Source organism: Protomyctophum parallelum, assembly GCF_964188405.1.
Source record: "Protomyctophum parallelum genome assembly, chromosome: 4".
Lineage (NCBI taxonomy): Eukaryota > Metazoa > Chordata > Actinopteri > Myctophiformes > Myctophidae > Protomyctophum > Protomyctophum parallelum.
Window position 1 is genome coordinate 9,410,887 of NC_139700.1, and position 17,360 is coordinate 9,428,246.

Here is a 17,360-nt window from a genome sequence, read left to right on the forward strand (position 1 = left end):
ATCATGAACACATCGCGTGATTTCCGTGAAATTGTGCACGCACATTCCCACTAGTTTACTTTTGTTGCCCTTTTATCCAACCACCAGATGAAGGCAAGCTGCAATGTCCTACATTCCTATCCTGGTGGAGACCTGTGCCCAGAAGGGCACTTTTTCTAGTTATTATTGTAGTTAGAGTCTCCGCCCTGAAACTGGGAGGTCGGGGGTTCGATCCCTGTCACTATATATGCTTATATATGACATATTACATTCAATCATTCCTGATTTTTATATAGAAGTGTATAATTGTAAGTCTCTAAATGTTCTGATGAATTGAAAATGGTGGGCCTTATTGTAAAAAGGTGTAATGAGAGAGAGAGAGAGAGAGAGAGAGAGAGAATATACACGGCTTCCTTGGGAAGTGTATATTCACGCCTTGGAAGCCGTGGCTTGGAAGCCGTGGCTATGCTACACGGCTTGGAAAGCCGTGGATATTCACGGCTTGGGAAGCCGTGGATATTCACGGCCTGAGAAGCCGTGTATATTCACGGCTTGGGAAGCCGTGTATGTTCACGGTTTGGGAAGCCGTGTATATTCACGGCTTTGGAAGCCGTGGATATACAAGCTCCAATTAAGGGTTGCGTACACATGCAGCGCGTTGTGAGCTTGCAGATCGTCGGTGCCCCACTCACCATGAATCCAAGCAGAGGTCCTCCTCACAAGCATAGGTAAAACACTGCCACTGCCAGCATGCGTAGGGGTGCGACTCATTGTGAGCTTGCAGATTCATTGATTCAAATTGTCTAAATGTTTATAGAGCTGAAGTGGTTAATGAATGTTTTTGTAATAATAATCAAAATCTACAATGTAACTAGTAACTAAAGTTTTCAAATAAATGTAATGGAGTAAAAGTACAATATTTGCAAATACCTCAAAATGTTACTTAAGTAAAGTACTTCAGATAAGCAACATATACCAACATAGCCAATGCAAAATGTATGCGTCAACAATGGCTAGTGCCATCGGTTAATGTCAGTTTTATTGACACTGATACCGATATTGACCGATAACAGCAATATCGGCCGATACCGATTATGTGGACGATACATCGGTGCATCACTATACTTGTTTTGTGTTTGATTACCAATATTATGTTGGGCGACTGTGGCTCAACAGGTAGAGCAGGTAGAGCAGGTCATCCAATGATCCATGGGTCGGCGGTTTGAATCCCGGCTCCTCCTGTCGAAGTGTCCTTGGGCAAGACACTGAACCCCAAATTGCTCCAGATGTGCTACCTTGCATGGCTTCCGCCGAAATCGGTGTATGAATGTGTGTGTGAATGGGTGAATGTAATGCACAATCTATGTAAAGCGCCTTGGATAAAGGCGCTATATAAATGCACCATTTTATGTTATGTTACTTTTTATATATATACATTAGGTGCATGGGCACTGAGGACTTAACCTGTATGATAATTGTGAAATGTTCTGTGTACCATTAACAGGGAGTGCAGCCAGGTTTAAACGTGGCTGTATTCTTTAGCTGGACCATGCAGCTTTGTGATGTGCTTTTTATTTTTTTATTTTTTTTTAAACTACCATCTCACCTATAGTCTGTGGATACATTTTCTAGGTCATTTATTTCAGGTTGTTCTATAAGCAGCCCCTTATGGCCTATCTGTGACGATGATACTATGGAGCTGTTCAGAGACTCTCCATGTCTGATGTCAGCTGGATTTGACAGCTGGCCTGCCGACGGTCTGAGACATAAGACAAGCAGATAGACTGGCTGTTGCACAGATAGACACCCTGGTATAGGAGCAATGTGTCCAGCCTGAGACAGAGGGACGGGCTTGGGTTATAAGACAACAGAGAGAGACAGCTTGTTAGTAAGAAAGACAAGACTTTTAGAAACCTGTCTTCGCATCTGAGAGGGTAAAACGAATAGAGGTAAGATTTTGGATTGTATTTGGATCATGTATGAATATCGACGAGATTTGCATTGTGATACAGTATTTAGAAATGTTGGATGAAATGAAAAATTTGAATACATAAAAACAGTTAAAGTTCAACTGAGATAGAAATGGAGGAAAATAATATTGTTTGTTAAAAACAGAAGCATGTGTACTGCATCCTCCTATATTGCAGTATTTTAAAAGCACTTAAAACTTGTTATAATGTGAAAATCTGCAGATTTTGGTGCCTGAAAACCAGCAAAATGACATAAAAACTGTGTTCATCATAACAATGAATCAATCTACTATCTATGAAATGATATGAGTCTATATACCATCATTTATAATTCGTATATAATTCATGAAGAAACATATTTATTGAAACAAAACCATTTCCTTGTGATAAGAGGTGGGCATTATTGAACCTTAATTGCACCTAAAAGACTATATTCATCTAATCTTGAGTGATGCAGGTTTTTTCAGTTTTTGTTACTTTTGGAATAGTATACATTGTACAGCAATTATGTCTTCGCCACTGTGCATCACACATTGAGGGGCCTCATAACAACACCCTATCCTAATGCTACAAATGTCACTGTTTGTTGCAGAAACTATCACCAAATTAGCTATAGTCTCATGAATGATTCATGTGACAGTAAGCATCAAACAGGGTTTTGATATTCCGTAAAGGTACGGTTTGCCTATATAATTATCTCAAAGCATAGTTAGTGGGGCCTACTTCTTAAGAAAGCGCATAACAGCGCATAACTGGCAGTTATGCGCTCCCTTTTCAGCCAGCCAGCTGAAGTATCTCCGAGAGACTGTTAATCAAGAATTCAAAGATCATGTGTTTGTGTGAGTTTTGAACAAAATCTGGACTAGTAAAGTAAAAAGGTAAAATGGCTGCAAATCTGGTGAGACATAAATGGCTGTGGTCTATATGTGGGGAGTTGCAACATTATCCAAGAAATCCAGGAGGAAATATTTTGAATGTGTGATCTACAATTCTAGGGTTATAGGCCAAGATGTAAAACACCCTGCTAACTCGAGGACAATTTGGAGGGTGAGGTGTGGGGGGTTGGGGATAGCCTTATTGGGGGCTTGGGTTTTAGGTCCGGGCTTAACTTCCGCTCACTCGAGCCATTGAGTTATAATAATTGTACTTCCGGCAGTCTTCTGGGTGCTTCAAAACGCCACTGAGCAACTTCCATCGAAATGAATAGCGGAGGGGGCGGGGCTAACGCTCCGTTTCGGTCTCTATCCTTTTATTACTCTATGGATAACTCACAAACCGGCACGGTTTGTGAAACAGACACGGACATGCAGGGGTGAAAACATATTACATAAATGTCCAGATTGACCAAGTGCCCACTGCCCATCCACCCACTCTACTTGGGTAACCATGCACTGCCCAGCATTCTCCAAGTGTTTTGTATTAACAGGTTGCCATGACGCTAGAGGAGGATGCTCGCTGGTTGGAGTGGGTCACCAAGCAGTTTGAAAGCATCGCAGGAGACGACAAAGAGATTGACCTGGATGAGTTTAAAACAGCACTCAATGTCAAAGAGGTACAGTAGCAATTAATTATACACAAGCTATACGTCACAACACAGATATGGGAGATTGTGTGTGTGTGTGTGTGTGTGTGTGCGTGTGTGTGTGTGTGTGTGTGGGTGGGTCTGCACGTGATGATACTGAGACTGATTCACGTGCAGCCGGTATGTCTTAAAACAAATTCTAATGTAAAGTGCTGTGCAGTCTTTCTTTGCAGAGCGTTTCTTTGCATTGTTTGACTCGGACGGCAGCAGCTCAATCAGTCTGGATGAACTCCTCAAAGCTATGGACCTGCTCATACACGGCAGTGAGACGGACAAGCTGCACTTTCTATTCCAAGTGTACGATGTGGACGGTACGTTCATTGAAAGACACCACCAGCCAGTCCAACCACACAACGTTTGTTTCTCAGAATGATTGCGACTTGACCCGACCCGGGGACTCACCATTAGTCCGAAGTATACTTCGGAACAATGGTACTTCTGCCAGGCACACATGGAAAGGACTCAGGATGCAGACACAAAAAGTCACTGAAAACGGGTTTTAATCCACAAACTTCAAAAACAGGCAAGGGGCAGACAAAAAGATCAAAACAGTAGAAGGCAAAGGTTAAAATCCAAAGGCAGTCAGCGGGGGTTAGGACAAAATCGTGGTCTAGATAGAAAAAGCAAAACAGATATCAGTATAGGGCAAAGGCAAGGCTTGAATAGGGCTTGGGACGGGTGCTTGGAAGGTCACAAGACAATCTGGCAAGGATTGCAGCGAGACTGAGACTTAAATACTGTGGGCATGATTGCAGGGGATAGAATGCAGGTGGTTCAGACACACCCACACTCCCACTCAGACTGTGACAACTTCAGAACAATGACATGACTAGATTATTAAAGGCTATATCTATCAATCAATCCAGAGGACTCTGGGTCATGGTTAGGTGTGGGTATAGGTTTAGAAGTAGGGTGAAATCATGTGACAGCTGACTTTGAATTAACTTATATCATTGTCAGACTCTGACATAATGACAGATGGAGTCAGACTGATTCCGGTTAGTTTTTTTTTGGTGTGTGCAGGAAGTGGTTCTATTGATCCAGATGAGCTGAGGACAGTGCTTAAGTCGTGTCTGCGTGAGAGTGCCATCTCTCTGCCAGAGGAGAAACTGGACGACCTGACCCTCGCTTTGTTTGAGTCAGCCGATAAGGACAACAGCGGCTCCATTACCTTCGAGGAACTGAAAGCTGAACTGGAGACCTTCCCTGAAGTCATGGAGAACCTCACCATAAGGTCTGACCCCGGACAATACTAATAATAATACAAAATCAGTTTAGATTTGAATTAACTTTCATACTGTAGAATTGCTCCTTTATACGTTGTTGTATGTGGATTCCCCTTCACCTTCTCTGACTCTCTGACTCTTCCATCCCCTCTCACTGCAGTGCTGCCAACTGGTTGAAGCCCCCACAATCGGAGCAGAAGAAGAGGCAGACTCCTCGCTACCTGACTCCAGCCTATTGGCACAACAACACTCGAAAGCTGTTGTTCTTGTGCGTTTACGTCTGCCTCAACCTGATGCTCTTTACCTCTGCCATCTGGCAGCATCAACATCAGGGTGGACTATGGTACATGATCGCCAAGGGCTTTGGACAGTGTCTCAACTTCAACTGTACTTTCATCGTGGTGAGTCTTCGACACTCAAGACTTTGAACTGACTTTGAGAAAACAAAAAGACATGACTTGACATGATCAGATTCTAAAAATGTCTTCTACATCCTGACAGTTTTCTGAAAAAGCTATGTTTCTTCTTCAGTCGTTCTTCGATTTTTCAAAAATAGCAGACCTACAAGCTCCATACATAGCTACATAGCGCGCTATGAGCTTGTAGATCTGCTATCTTTCAATAGCTAAAGCATAACATAATGATTTCTAACACCAAAATGGGTTGCAAGCCTAATTTATGCTCTGTCGTGCAGTGTTGTGGTGCACCAAGATTGGCCAAGAATAGCAGACCTACAAACTCGGGCTACTCTTTTGTCTACTTTAAATCAGGCTTTAGACTAGGTATATTTATTTAATTTGTGTGTGTGTGTGTGTGTGTGTGTGTGTGTGTGTGTGTGTGTGTGTGTGTGTGTGTGCGTGCGTGCGTGCGTGCGTGCGTGCGTGCGTGCGTGCGTGCGTGCGTGCGTGCGTGCGTGCGCCCATAGGTGTTGATGCTGCGTCGCTGCATCACTTGGTTGAGGACGACCTGGGTAGTGAGGATTTTCCCACTGGACCAGAATATTTTACTGCATCAGATTGTCGGCTACGCTATTCTCTGCTTCACACTGTTACACACCACCGCACACACCTTCAACTTTGGTACATGCACACATACTGTACACCAGTGGTTCCCAAACTTTTTTACGTCAAGAACCCCCAAATTGGCACTATAATTAGCCCCGCAGACCCCCATAAGAGAAGGTTTTTACAGCTCCAGCAGTGATTCTCAACCCGTTTAATTTCAAGGACCCTCAGTTTGACATGCATGTTAGTCTACAGATCCCCATTTAATGGCATTTCTATTTCTGGGACCCCCCCCCCCATTTATATTGTAAAATCAATGTTAATTTAACTCTGAGAGTGTACAAATGGAACCAAATGGACCTGTTAGGGTCCATTTGGTTCCTAATTATCATTCAGCTTGCCACTTTGGGAACCACTGATGTGGTACACATACTGTAAACACACACACACACACACACACACACACACACACACACACACACACACACACACACACACACACACACACACACACACACACACACACGTACAGACAGGCATGTGCGTTCACATTTAACAAGACATTTGGGAAAATTGGGTAACTCAACAAGTGTTTCAGGATACAAGATGCATCGTTTCCTCCATATGTGGTGACGGCCAATTATCACAGACACAGAATTTAGCCAATCATGCAGATATACTATACACAATATATTCAACCATTAATTAAAGAAGGATGTGAAATTAATTAACACACAAACCTATGCCTTATGGAGTATGATAATAATTTATGTTGGTTGTTACATTTTATGACACCAGTTTTCTCTCCCCTCCGTCTGTTTTTGTCTCTCTCTTTCTCTCACTCTGTCTCTGTTTATTGTACAGTCAATCTTTCAAAGACAACTGACTACAGTCTCTGGGAGTATCTGTTAACCACGCGGCCTGGTGTTGGATGGGTCGTGGGCACAGCCTCTATAACGGGCCTCATACTACAGTTCATGATTTGCCTGATGGTGTTTTGCTCCAGCACCTTTGTGCGCCGCAGCGGCCATTTTGAGGTATAGTGGGCTCAGAAATGCTGACCCTGATTGACATGAACTCATTCAATTGTCATTCAGGTCCATTCCACCTCTGAGTGAGGTGGACAGGTGGAATTGGACTGAAATCATAATAAAAGACCCTAACATTCCGCAAAGATATATAGAGAAAATGGAGATAACAGGAATCTTCTTGTAAAGTTAGCAGGTTGCAGATTTTAAAGATGCCATAAGTGATTTTATTTTGTTAATGGTACCGTCCATGGCCAATGTGGTGGCATTGTTGGGCAAAAAAGCTATCAAGTACGGTAGCGTAGCCTGATGGAGGGGAATGGAACTGGCTGGAATAACGTGTTCTTTCCACGCACTACGTCCTACCTACAGTACGTCCTACTGGGGGGGAAAAAACATCAGGTTATAAGAAATGGCCTGCTCACTCCTCATGCACTGAAGGATTACAGTTTAGCCTTAGCCAATTGACACAGAGTGAGAAATGGCATACAATATCTTGGGATAAGAATTTTTACAAAGAAGAAGAAGAAGAAGAAGAAGTAGAAGTAGAAGTAGAAGTAGAAGTAGAAGTAGAAGTAGAAGTAGAAAAAATAAGAATACTATGAATAGAGGAAAGCAAAATTGCATTACCAATGTTGGCCTATTTACTGCAAGTCTCTGTACCCTACAGGTATTCTACTGGTCACACCTGTCCTATGTGTTGGTCTGGGCTCTGCTGGTGGTCCACTGTGCCAACTTCTGGAAGTGGTTTGTTGTTCCAGGCGTGGCCTTCATACTGGAGAAGATTGTAGGAATCACAGTGTCTCACATGGGAGGTCTCTACATTGTGGAGGTCAATCTACTGCCTTCCAAGGTATCTATCTACACAGGTGTCCAGGTGAATCAATATATGGTTTAACCCCAAAAAAATGGATACAAAACATTTGGGTGTAACAGTCCGACATGCAATAGTCCGACATCCTACCCCAAACCCTAACCTAACCCTATAACCCTTTTCACATTGGCCTGATATAGCGCCACCAACAGGTGGATTTTTGCAAAACACATTTTTGGAACAAAATGCCTCAAATCATCCAATTGCCATCCAAGGCGTGAGACGAAATGGCACCCTTTTCACATTGGCCTATCCCTAAGGGTTTGAGGTCAGATGTAGAGTTGCTGGCTGTCTCCATATCTCTTAAATATCTTAAACCCTGAGTACATCTTTCTTCTGTTTCTATACAGGTAACTCACCTGGTGATTAAACGGCCTCAGTTTTTCCATTTTAAACCTGGAGATTATCTCTACATAAACATTCCTGACATTGCCAAGTACGAGTGGCATCCATTCACTATCAGCAGTGCCCCAGAACAGCCAGGTAACAGTGCATAAGTTATTTATAAATTACAATTTAGTATTTTTCTTTGTAGGAGGTCGCTCTTTGTGTCTCTTTGTTTCTGTAGTAAATCCCATGTAGATCCTACATGATTTCATTTTATAGGCTCACTTTTATCCAAAGTGACTTTCAAAATACAAGTTCAGAGTAGACTATAAAATTAAGAATGTAACCTAGTGTACCCTTTATAAATTAACACACTATCATTTATGCATTTGCATTGTGTACTATTTATAAGTTAACATAAAATAGTGTATAATTTATATGTTAAAATAGTGTCATCATCTATTCTTAATAAGTTGACCGTCTATTCTTTATTGGTAAACACTGTTAATTTTAAAAGTTAACCTACTGTAGTGTAAAAAGCGACCATATAGTGTTCTGTATACAGTATATGTTTGATGTATAGTTTAGTTAACATAGCTCTTGTGTCCTTTACAGAGACTCTGTGGCTGCACATCCGTTCTATGGGTCAGTGGACAAACCGTTTGTTTGAATTCTTCAGACAGCCAGACAGTCAGACAGTCAGCAGCAAGAGGCTAGCAAACAGCTTGAGGAATAGAAGACAGCTGAAAGCACAGGTCTCTCTCTCTCACGCACGCACGCACGCACGCACGCACGCACGCACGCGCGCGCACGCACACACACACACACACACACACACACACACACACACACACTCTCCTTAATCCTCATCCTGTTCGTCTGTATACTTTACTGTAAGTCAAATTTCCATCCCACAATATCATAATCATCTTTTCCAGTCATTTATCCTCCTGATGACATATTTGTTGGTTGTATTTTGACAGGAGGAATTGTTTGGGCCAACCAACGGCAATGGGACAGTAGCGTACAACGAGGACAAGGCTGTCGAACTCACAATGTACCGTCAGAATGGCTCCAGAACCCCTCTAGATCGTGGACCAGCTCCGCAGGGCCCACAGGGGCCCCCGTCAGAACACCTGGGCCAGGCAGAGAGAGGAGAGGGACCCCCACTCAAAGAGGTCAGGTGGAATAGCTAAAATTAGGGATGCACCGAAAGGGAAATTCTTGGCCGAAACCGAATACCGAATATGAATTTATCTTTTTTCATACCATTGCTGTCATGGCCGTACCTTAAAGCTACCTGATTTATAGCAAAATAAATGGTTATGGCAAAACTTCAGCTCTTTTGAATGCATTTATTGCATACACTATTCGGTTATATATTTTCTACCTATTCGGGCCGAAACCAAATAGGCCGAAAATGCATTTGTAGCCATTTTCTGCCGAATATTTTCTGCTGCCGAATATTCGGTGCATCACTAGTTAAAATACAAACACTTCACACACAGCTACGTTCCTAGCTCCATGTATGTAGGGCATGGATTCGCTTTTATTCATCATCTTTAAAAAACATCAACTGGTCCAAGATTCCTGTTCTCCTTTCAAATCAAAGTAACACGCTGATTCTCTGCAGGTTTCTGTGAAGCTGGGGGAGAAGGAGAACACTCGGTTCTGCAACATAAAGGTGAGTTCATACAACTTTCATCATCACTCACGTTCATCGACATTCATTATCTTACTGTAGCAGACGAACCCTAAGGGCCGATTCATACTCCTATTTTACCGCTGTTTCGGCGCTGTAGTGCCGAAATGATTTAGGCTCGTCAGAAATTTTCAGTAGCACCGAAGAGCCGACTTTAGGACGGTACCCGCCCCCCCCCCGAACCTCAAATGACGTCACATTGTAGGCTCTACAGCGCCGAACCCACTTTTATTCTGCTCTAAAATAGGAGTATGAATCGGCCCTAAGTGATCGTTCCACATCCCACAGCTGTGATTGGTTTTGTGTGCAGTTTGTCGTTGTCGTTGTTTGTATAACCTTGCCCCTCCTGTTCGCCCCCTCAGCTGAAGCTATATATATATACCTACATATATATATACTGTATAAATACTGTATATATATATATTATATATATATATACCTCATTTCTGAATGTGACTGAGGAATGTTTCTCAGAATGGCAGTGGAGAGTGTGTAACCGCAAGTTCCGCAACCCAGCAAAACCACCTGGAAGGACGCCTGTGGTAAAATGTGTCTCTGGAGTCTATCCATGGTTGACTAAAGCACACAAGGGCATTTTTCCCAAGTTGCCTGCATGGCAAGAGCAAACATAATGTCTGATGATCAAGATATTATGGCCTGACCCAGACCTGAGATGCAATAATGAAAACGCTGACTGTCATGCTGAGAATTTGCTGCATTTGGAAATGCATGAAAATATTTGGAAATTTATTTTTAAATTATGTGTTTTGTGTGTTGTGTTATGTTTTTATAGAAGGACTATAATCATGTGTGTGTGTGTGTGTGTGTGTGTGTGTGTGTGTGTGTGTGTGTGTGTGTGCGTGCGTGCGTGCGTGCATGCGCGTGTGTATGTGTCAGTGTCATGTAGATGGTCCTTATGGGACTCCCACCAGGCAGATTTTTGCATCTGAACACGCTGTTCTGATTGGAGCTGGAATTGGAATCACTCCATTTGCCTCCATTCTACAAAGCATCATGTACCGGTAATACTCTGACACACATCAAAACACCCTGGGGAGAGAAAGAGAGGTACTCTTTTACTTTATTTGAGTATTTTTGATACGTTATACAACTCAGAGGTAAATATTGCACCTTTTAGTCCACTGCAATTATTTGACAGCTTTAGCTACTATAGTTGCTTTGCAGATTTTGTTTATATATTGAGCTTTTCGAAACAGAAAATTATTTATAAAACTTGCAATACAAATAGCACAATATCAGATCTACGAGGTCAAAAGTATTAACCCATTTTGACCTGAGATCAGATTCTAAAAATGTCTTCTACATCCTGACAGTTTTCTGAAAAAGCTATGTTTCTGTGTCAGTCATAGATCTGCTATTTTTCAATAGCTAAAGCATAACATAATGCTAACACCAAAAGGGGTTCAAAATGGGTTAAACAGGGAGTGGTTGTATCCATTTCTTCAGGGCAGCCAAAAATCCAGCCTTTAACATTTTAATGTTTTTTTATTTTATATTTTTTATGGAGGGACAGACAGTAGGCTGACAGGAAATGGGGAGTGAGATGGGGGGAAGACATGCAGTGAAGGCCGATGGGATCGGGAGTCGAACCTGCAGCACACTGCCAGACTGGGTTACCAGCCAAGGTGCCTGGACCACTGAGCCACGGCCCAGGCCAGCCTTTAACATTTTGACCCAAAAGTTAACCATCTGGCCAGGGAACCTGATTGATAATTCCTTCCATGTTTCCTGAAAATCGTCCCATTCACTCTCAAGCTAGCTAACAAACAGACTCACAAAGGACTATAGGTACATGGACAAACTATCTAGTAAAGCTTTGTTTTGCTCCAGTAAAACTATCCGATATGAAACTAGCTTGTAAAGCTTGTTGTGTTTTCTATGTGTTCTGTTTGTTCTGTTTTGTTGAGATATCGGCAGAGAAAGCAGAACTGTCCCAACTGTAACTACTCCTGGTGTGAAAATATTAAAGACAGCGAGATGAAACTTCGTAAAGTAAGTTCACCCAAAGTCCCAAACATGCTAAATCTAGCCACATCAAGAGGAAGGTGTGAGACACTAGATTCAACAATACCAATTAGTTTAAAGCTGCTATCAAAGCAAATCTGGGCTTCCATTACACCTCAACAGTGCCACAGACTTATAAATTAAATTAAATTAAATTAAATTAAATTAAATTAAATTAAATTAAATTAAATTAAATTAAATTAAATTAAATTAAATTAAATTAAATTAAATTAAATTAAATTAAATTAAATTAGTTTAAATTATCCCAGAATAAGTATTTAGTGCATAAATTAACATACTTTTCAGATGGTCGACATTTCTGTATTATAAACATTTTTTTAGTGGTCTCATAAAATATTCTAATGTTTTGAGATAGGAATTTTTGATTTTCAGATTTTTATGGCATACAGCTGTATGCCATAATCATCAAGATTAAAACAAAAAGAGGTTTTAAATATTTCACTTTATGCGCAATGAAACTAGAATATATGAAAGTTTTACCTTTTGAATTATATTACAGAAGAAAAAGCACCTGTACATCCAGACTATGGGTGCACTGGTGCCTGTACTATTTATTTTAAATCCTTTCAATGACTTTTTATTGCCTGTCGTGTTTATTTTATGTCTATTCTTTGTACCTTGTATAATTGTATGGACCCTTTTAGTGGACATATTGACATTAGAATTTCTATGTAATAATCATTGTATTATTTTCAAGCTGGCTTAGTGAAAAATATGTTTTTTTCCCCACGTATGGTGACATTATTTTCACATTAGACTGAGACGGGATTGCATGTGTTTTGCAGGTGGACTTCATCTGGATCAACAGAGACCAGAAATCATTTGAATGGTTCGTCAGTCTGCTGACTAGACTGGAGATGGACCAAGCTGATGAAGAGCCTGAGGGTACGAGATATATATATAGAGAGAGAGGGGAGAAAATACTTTAACCCATTTTGGACTGAAGTCGATTAAAATAATGTTTTCTAAATCCTAACCTTTTTCTTGAAAAACCCATTTTCTATGTCAGTGGTGCTCAACCTTTTTCATGTCAAGGACCCCCAGAATTATCTCTATTGGCCACGGACCCCCATCTCAAAATATGGTGTTCCAGGGACCCCCCAGAAGCCAATATTTTAGTTAAAAATGTTCGCTCTGAAATATATATTTAAAGATGTGTGCCACATTTTCACGATTTTTCAAAAATAGCAGACCTACAAGCTTGTAGCGCACAAATGTGCCTAGTCGACTAATGACAATCCTATAGTCGAATCGTAGTCGACTATAAAAATCCTTAGTCCGGGACATCCCTACTTTCTACTAACGGGCGCTATAAATATATTTCTATAAAAAATGGCCCCAGCTTAAATAACTCTTCTGTGTCCAGGCCGTTTTCTAGAGATGCATATGTACATGACATCCGCTCTCAGCAAGAACGACATGAAGGCCATCGGCTTACAGATGGCACTGGACCTGCTGGCCAAGAAGGAGAAGAGAGACTCGATCACGGGCCTGCGGACCCGAACGCAGCCAGGAAGACCCGAGTGGGGCAAGGTAAAAGACCACATTGAGACACGATCATTATTTGAGTGTCCAGTTGTATATAGGGGCGGCGGTGGCTCAGGGGCAGAGTGCCTGGATGGTAACCTTAAGGTTGCCAATTCGAACCCGCGCTCCCCCAGAGTTACTGTCAAAATGTCCTTGAACCCCTAATTGCTCCCGATGTGCTAGTTGGTGCCTTGCATGGTTTCCGCTGCCATCGGTGTATGAATGTGTGTGTGAATGGGTGAATGTAATGCACAATCTCTGTAAAGCGCCTTGGATAAAGGTGTTATATAAATGCACCATTTACCATTTATATGTGTAATGTGTTGGTTTGCCAGGTGTTCCAGAAGGTTTCTGAGGAAAACAAAGGAAAGGTTCATGTATTTTACTGTGGCGCTCCTGCTCTCGCAAAGGTCATCAAAGCCCAGTGTGAACACTTTGGCTTCACCTTCAACAAGGAGAACTTCTGAACACTGCTCTGATACAACTCCTGCCCAGCAACTGTGCGTGCATGCATGCTTCTGTGCATGTGTGTGGTGTGGTTGGTGTGGTGCGTTGGAAATAGGATTGGAAGGATTGGAAAATACATGCATTCCTGTTTTGTGTTGTTATCATTAGTAGTACAGTATTTACAATGTGCCTGAATAGATATTGTCAACATGCCACCTAGATAATGATGTCACTGAAGGAAGAGTTTTGAAACATACTGTGTATACTGTATGTTCAGTTTTGTTAATTTATTTATTTTTAGTTTTTTTGCACTTTGTACAGTTTGTAGCAGAACATTTTAAAACTCAGGACCTCAGGAACTTGCATGAAGGAATCTTAACATAATGTAATTTGAGTGAAGGGCCTGGGGTTGCTTGGGAATGGTCATTCAAACCCTTTTTGGTGTTAGCATCATGTCATGCTTTAGCTATTGAAAAATAGCAGATCTACAAGCTCTTAGCGCCACCGAGTGGCGCGCTACGAGCTTGTAGGTCTGCTATTTTTGAAAAATCGAAGAACGACTGACATAGAAACATAGATTTTTCAGAAAACTGTCAGGATGTAGAAGACATTTTTAGAATCTGATCTCAGGTCAGAATGTGTTAAGTCGGGTTGGGCATGTATAGAGGCCCTACTGTATGCTCATACTGTATGTAACCTACTCTATCATTTAGTGTCTTCTTTTAAAGCTCTCAACTCGAGAACACTATACCAGAGGGTGTGGTCAAAAACCTCCGCTTACTTAATTATTTTTCAAGATTTAATATCAAGTGACCACAAGGATAGGATGACTAGTAATCTCCATTTATTTATACAAATGCTGAGGAAGGGTTTCAAATAAACACTCACTCGAGGACTCTGCCATCTGCGTGCAGGAGCTTCAAATCCAGTCTCCAGATAATGGTCATTGTGGATGCTCAGCTGAGTTACAATGTAATTTGGCCAAGTAGGCATAGTTATGTACTGACTGAATCAATGAAGAAACCGATCGACCAGTACAACTGCATGTCCTCATTTTCAACAAGTACCATGACCTATCACCCAAAGGCGGTGCATCGTGGTCTTGACTCTTTTGATTATGACAGTTTAAACCAGGGGGGTCAAAACATTTTTCAAAGGGGGCCATATTAGACACCCAAGGGCCAACTGGTACATTACCTAATATAACCAGACGTGCAAGGTAAAAAACATAGTTTTTCTGATTTTTTAAATATACATTTGAGTGTACTTTCCAGAGACAATTTAGCGTCTGTTATCCCACAGGGAAATTCTAGTTTGATTGACACTCAACACGTTTTGATTATTACCGTATCTACTAACACTTTTTAAGAACTGACATTCCAAGAATAAATTAAAATGTTTCCTCCCATTTTCAATCAATTTAGTTGGTGCCTATAATAACCAATAAATATGCACAGCAGTCAGTCCCTGTTGCTGCCAATCTCCACATTTGGCCAGCGGAGTGTGTTGACAACCATGTGCCTGCCTCCTCTGATTCACATGGAGTTGCAAGCCGCTTCTTTTCACCTGACAGCGAGTGCATGGGGAGGTTGATATTATCTTCACCATGCAGTTCGCCTCGATATCCTTGATGAACAGGTGCATAGACCAACTATAGTGGCAGTCACTAGTACAAATCAACGGCACGGATATAGAATCTCCTGCCGGCTTTAATTGCATCTGCAGACACTGCCAAAATTGTATTCGTTGGAGTTCTTTACCTCTGTGCCACCCAGACACCCCATATATAAAAGAACACTTCCACCCAAGAAAGTATATACATGTATTGGTAGTAAGTCAGTTGAAGTATGACATATCCTAGCATACTGTTATAATGACATGACCTCCTCGCCCAGCTGTGTAAACATTTAAATAAAAAGAGTGATACATTACAATATAGGGTACTGCAGTATATGACCATATAGGGTCAGTAGGAGGTATTTCCACATACAGAATCCATAGAGAGGGTTTATCTAGATCTGATCTAGTCTAGATTTGAATATGGCCTGGAGAGGAATAAACCCTTGAATGACCTTTTTCTGAGGCCGAAATAGCAGATCTAGAAACAATGAGTTGCACCAAAGACGATGTTGGTTGTAGATCTATTTCCTGTGAAGATATTATAGTGTGTGTGTGTGTGTGTGTGTGTGTGTGTGGGGGGGGGGGGGGGGGGGGGGGGTTATAGCATATAGCCCTTGGGAATCTAGCTGGTCAACTAAGTATAGGGTTAGCTGCATAAGTGGTTGAAATGAGGTACAGTAAAACCTGATGAGGTGTTGTCCTCATGTTAACCCGATCATGGCAGTCGGCCATAAATGTCACTTGACCCCTCCATTGTGGGAGTTGCCCAAAGTTATCCTGAGGGCGACCAAGCTATACATTTTCAAGTATGAATTTGGAACATGAAACAGCAACAACATGACTGGCATGTTGACGTACGTTGTATAAAATCAATCAATTAAATAAATAAAATATGTTTTAATGTTACTTTATCTTGTCAGTCAGAGTTTGTTCTGCAAAAAGTTTGTTTTCAAAGTAGATATCAAGATTCTTTGTTCACTCCATGGGCACATTGTATGCTGCATACAATGGACAGACAGTCACAATCAGATACAGAGATCTCCATATATGGGCATAAACGGAAGGCAGACAGACAGATGGGTACAATGGACAAATGGACAAAGGTATCTATGACAACAATGCATAACTGGGGGGCCAGGAGGGGCATGATGTGTTCTCAACGGGCATCGTTCAGAGTGGCATTGATATTGATTGATTGGCAAAAACACCTTGCAGACCCTAACAGGAGCCCTCGTACAAGGTTTCTTTGACAATGCATGCACCTCTTGGTACCACAGCACATCAAAGGCCCTTAAAACAAGGCTCCAAGCAGACTTCCCAAAACAAACTGGTCAGGCTACTACTGGGCCTCACCCCCCAAACCCACCTCACCCCTGCCACTTTGACAGGCTGGAATGGCTTAGGGTTGACGACAGAGTACAGCATCTTGCAATGGGTCTGGTCCACATGATTCGATACACCACCAAGATACCCATGACATGTACTTAAATACGTAAATACTTTCTTAATGTCAATTAAGTCCTCACCCACAACACCAGAGGGAGTTCAACAAACCATGTGCAACCCATATTCGGCACAAAGGGACTAAATTCATTTCGCTCCTATGCCACCAAAATGTGGAATGCCCTACGGATGGCTGCAATTCGAAACTGGCCCCTTACTGGCCAGTCAATGTAGGCCTATAGCTCAAATGGCTCTTACAGTCAAACAACTCACTATCCCCTTTTCCACCGGTTGGTTCCCAATGGGAACCGGTTCAGTTATTTTTGGTTCTTAGTCAATGAGCCAGAGTTCCAAAATTGGAATGTAAATTATGAATTCAGTGGGCAAAACCATACCTATATTAGATTGTTATCGCCATGAAAATTCCCCAGTTGATTATTACACAAAGACAATGATTTATTGTATTACAAATTTAAAATGTGTAAATATGCAAATGAGGCATTATATAGGAAAATGTGCAAAAAAATTAAAATATGAAAAAGCTACTACTGTGGAAGTGATCATATATTAATTGACTTAGCCTAT

At 41.5% G+C, this 17,360-nt stretch overlaps 1 protein-coding gene across 1 annotated transcript; it reads left to right on the top strand.

Moving 5' to 3' along the window:
- Positions 1 to 3,381: 3,381 nt before the first annotated feature.
- nox5 (NADPH oxidase, EF-hand calcium binding domain 5) lies at positions 3,382 to 13,732 on the top strand (the record flags this gene model as incomplete). Its single annotated transcript, XM_083764142.1, has 16 exons — positions 3,382 to 3,501; positions 3,692 to 3,842; positions 4,555 to 4,765; positions 4,918 to 5,158; positions 5,683 to 5,836; positions 6,626 to 6,798; positions 7,460 to 7,642; positions 8,014 to 8,146; positions 8,606 to 8,745; positions 8,974 to 9,168; positions 9,624 to 9,674; positions 10,590 to 10,714; positions 11,621 to 11,705; positions 12,524 to 12,623; positions 13,105 to 13,271; positions 13,601 to 13,732. The coding sequence occupies 16 exons, from the start codon at positions 3,382 to 3,384 to the stop codon at positions 13,730 to 13,732; spliced, it is 2,361 nt and encodes a 786-aa protein (XP_083620268.1).
- Between the last annotated feature and the right edge of the window lie 3,628 nt (positions 13,733 to 17,360).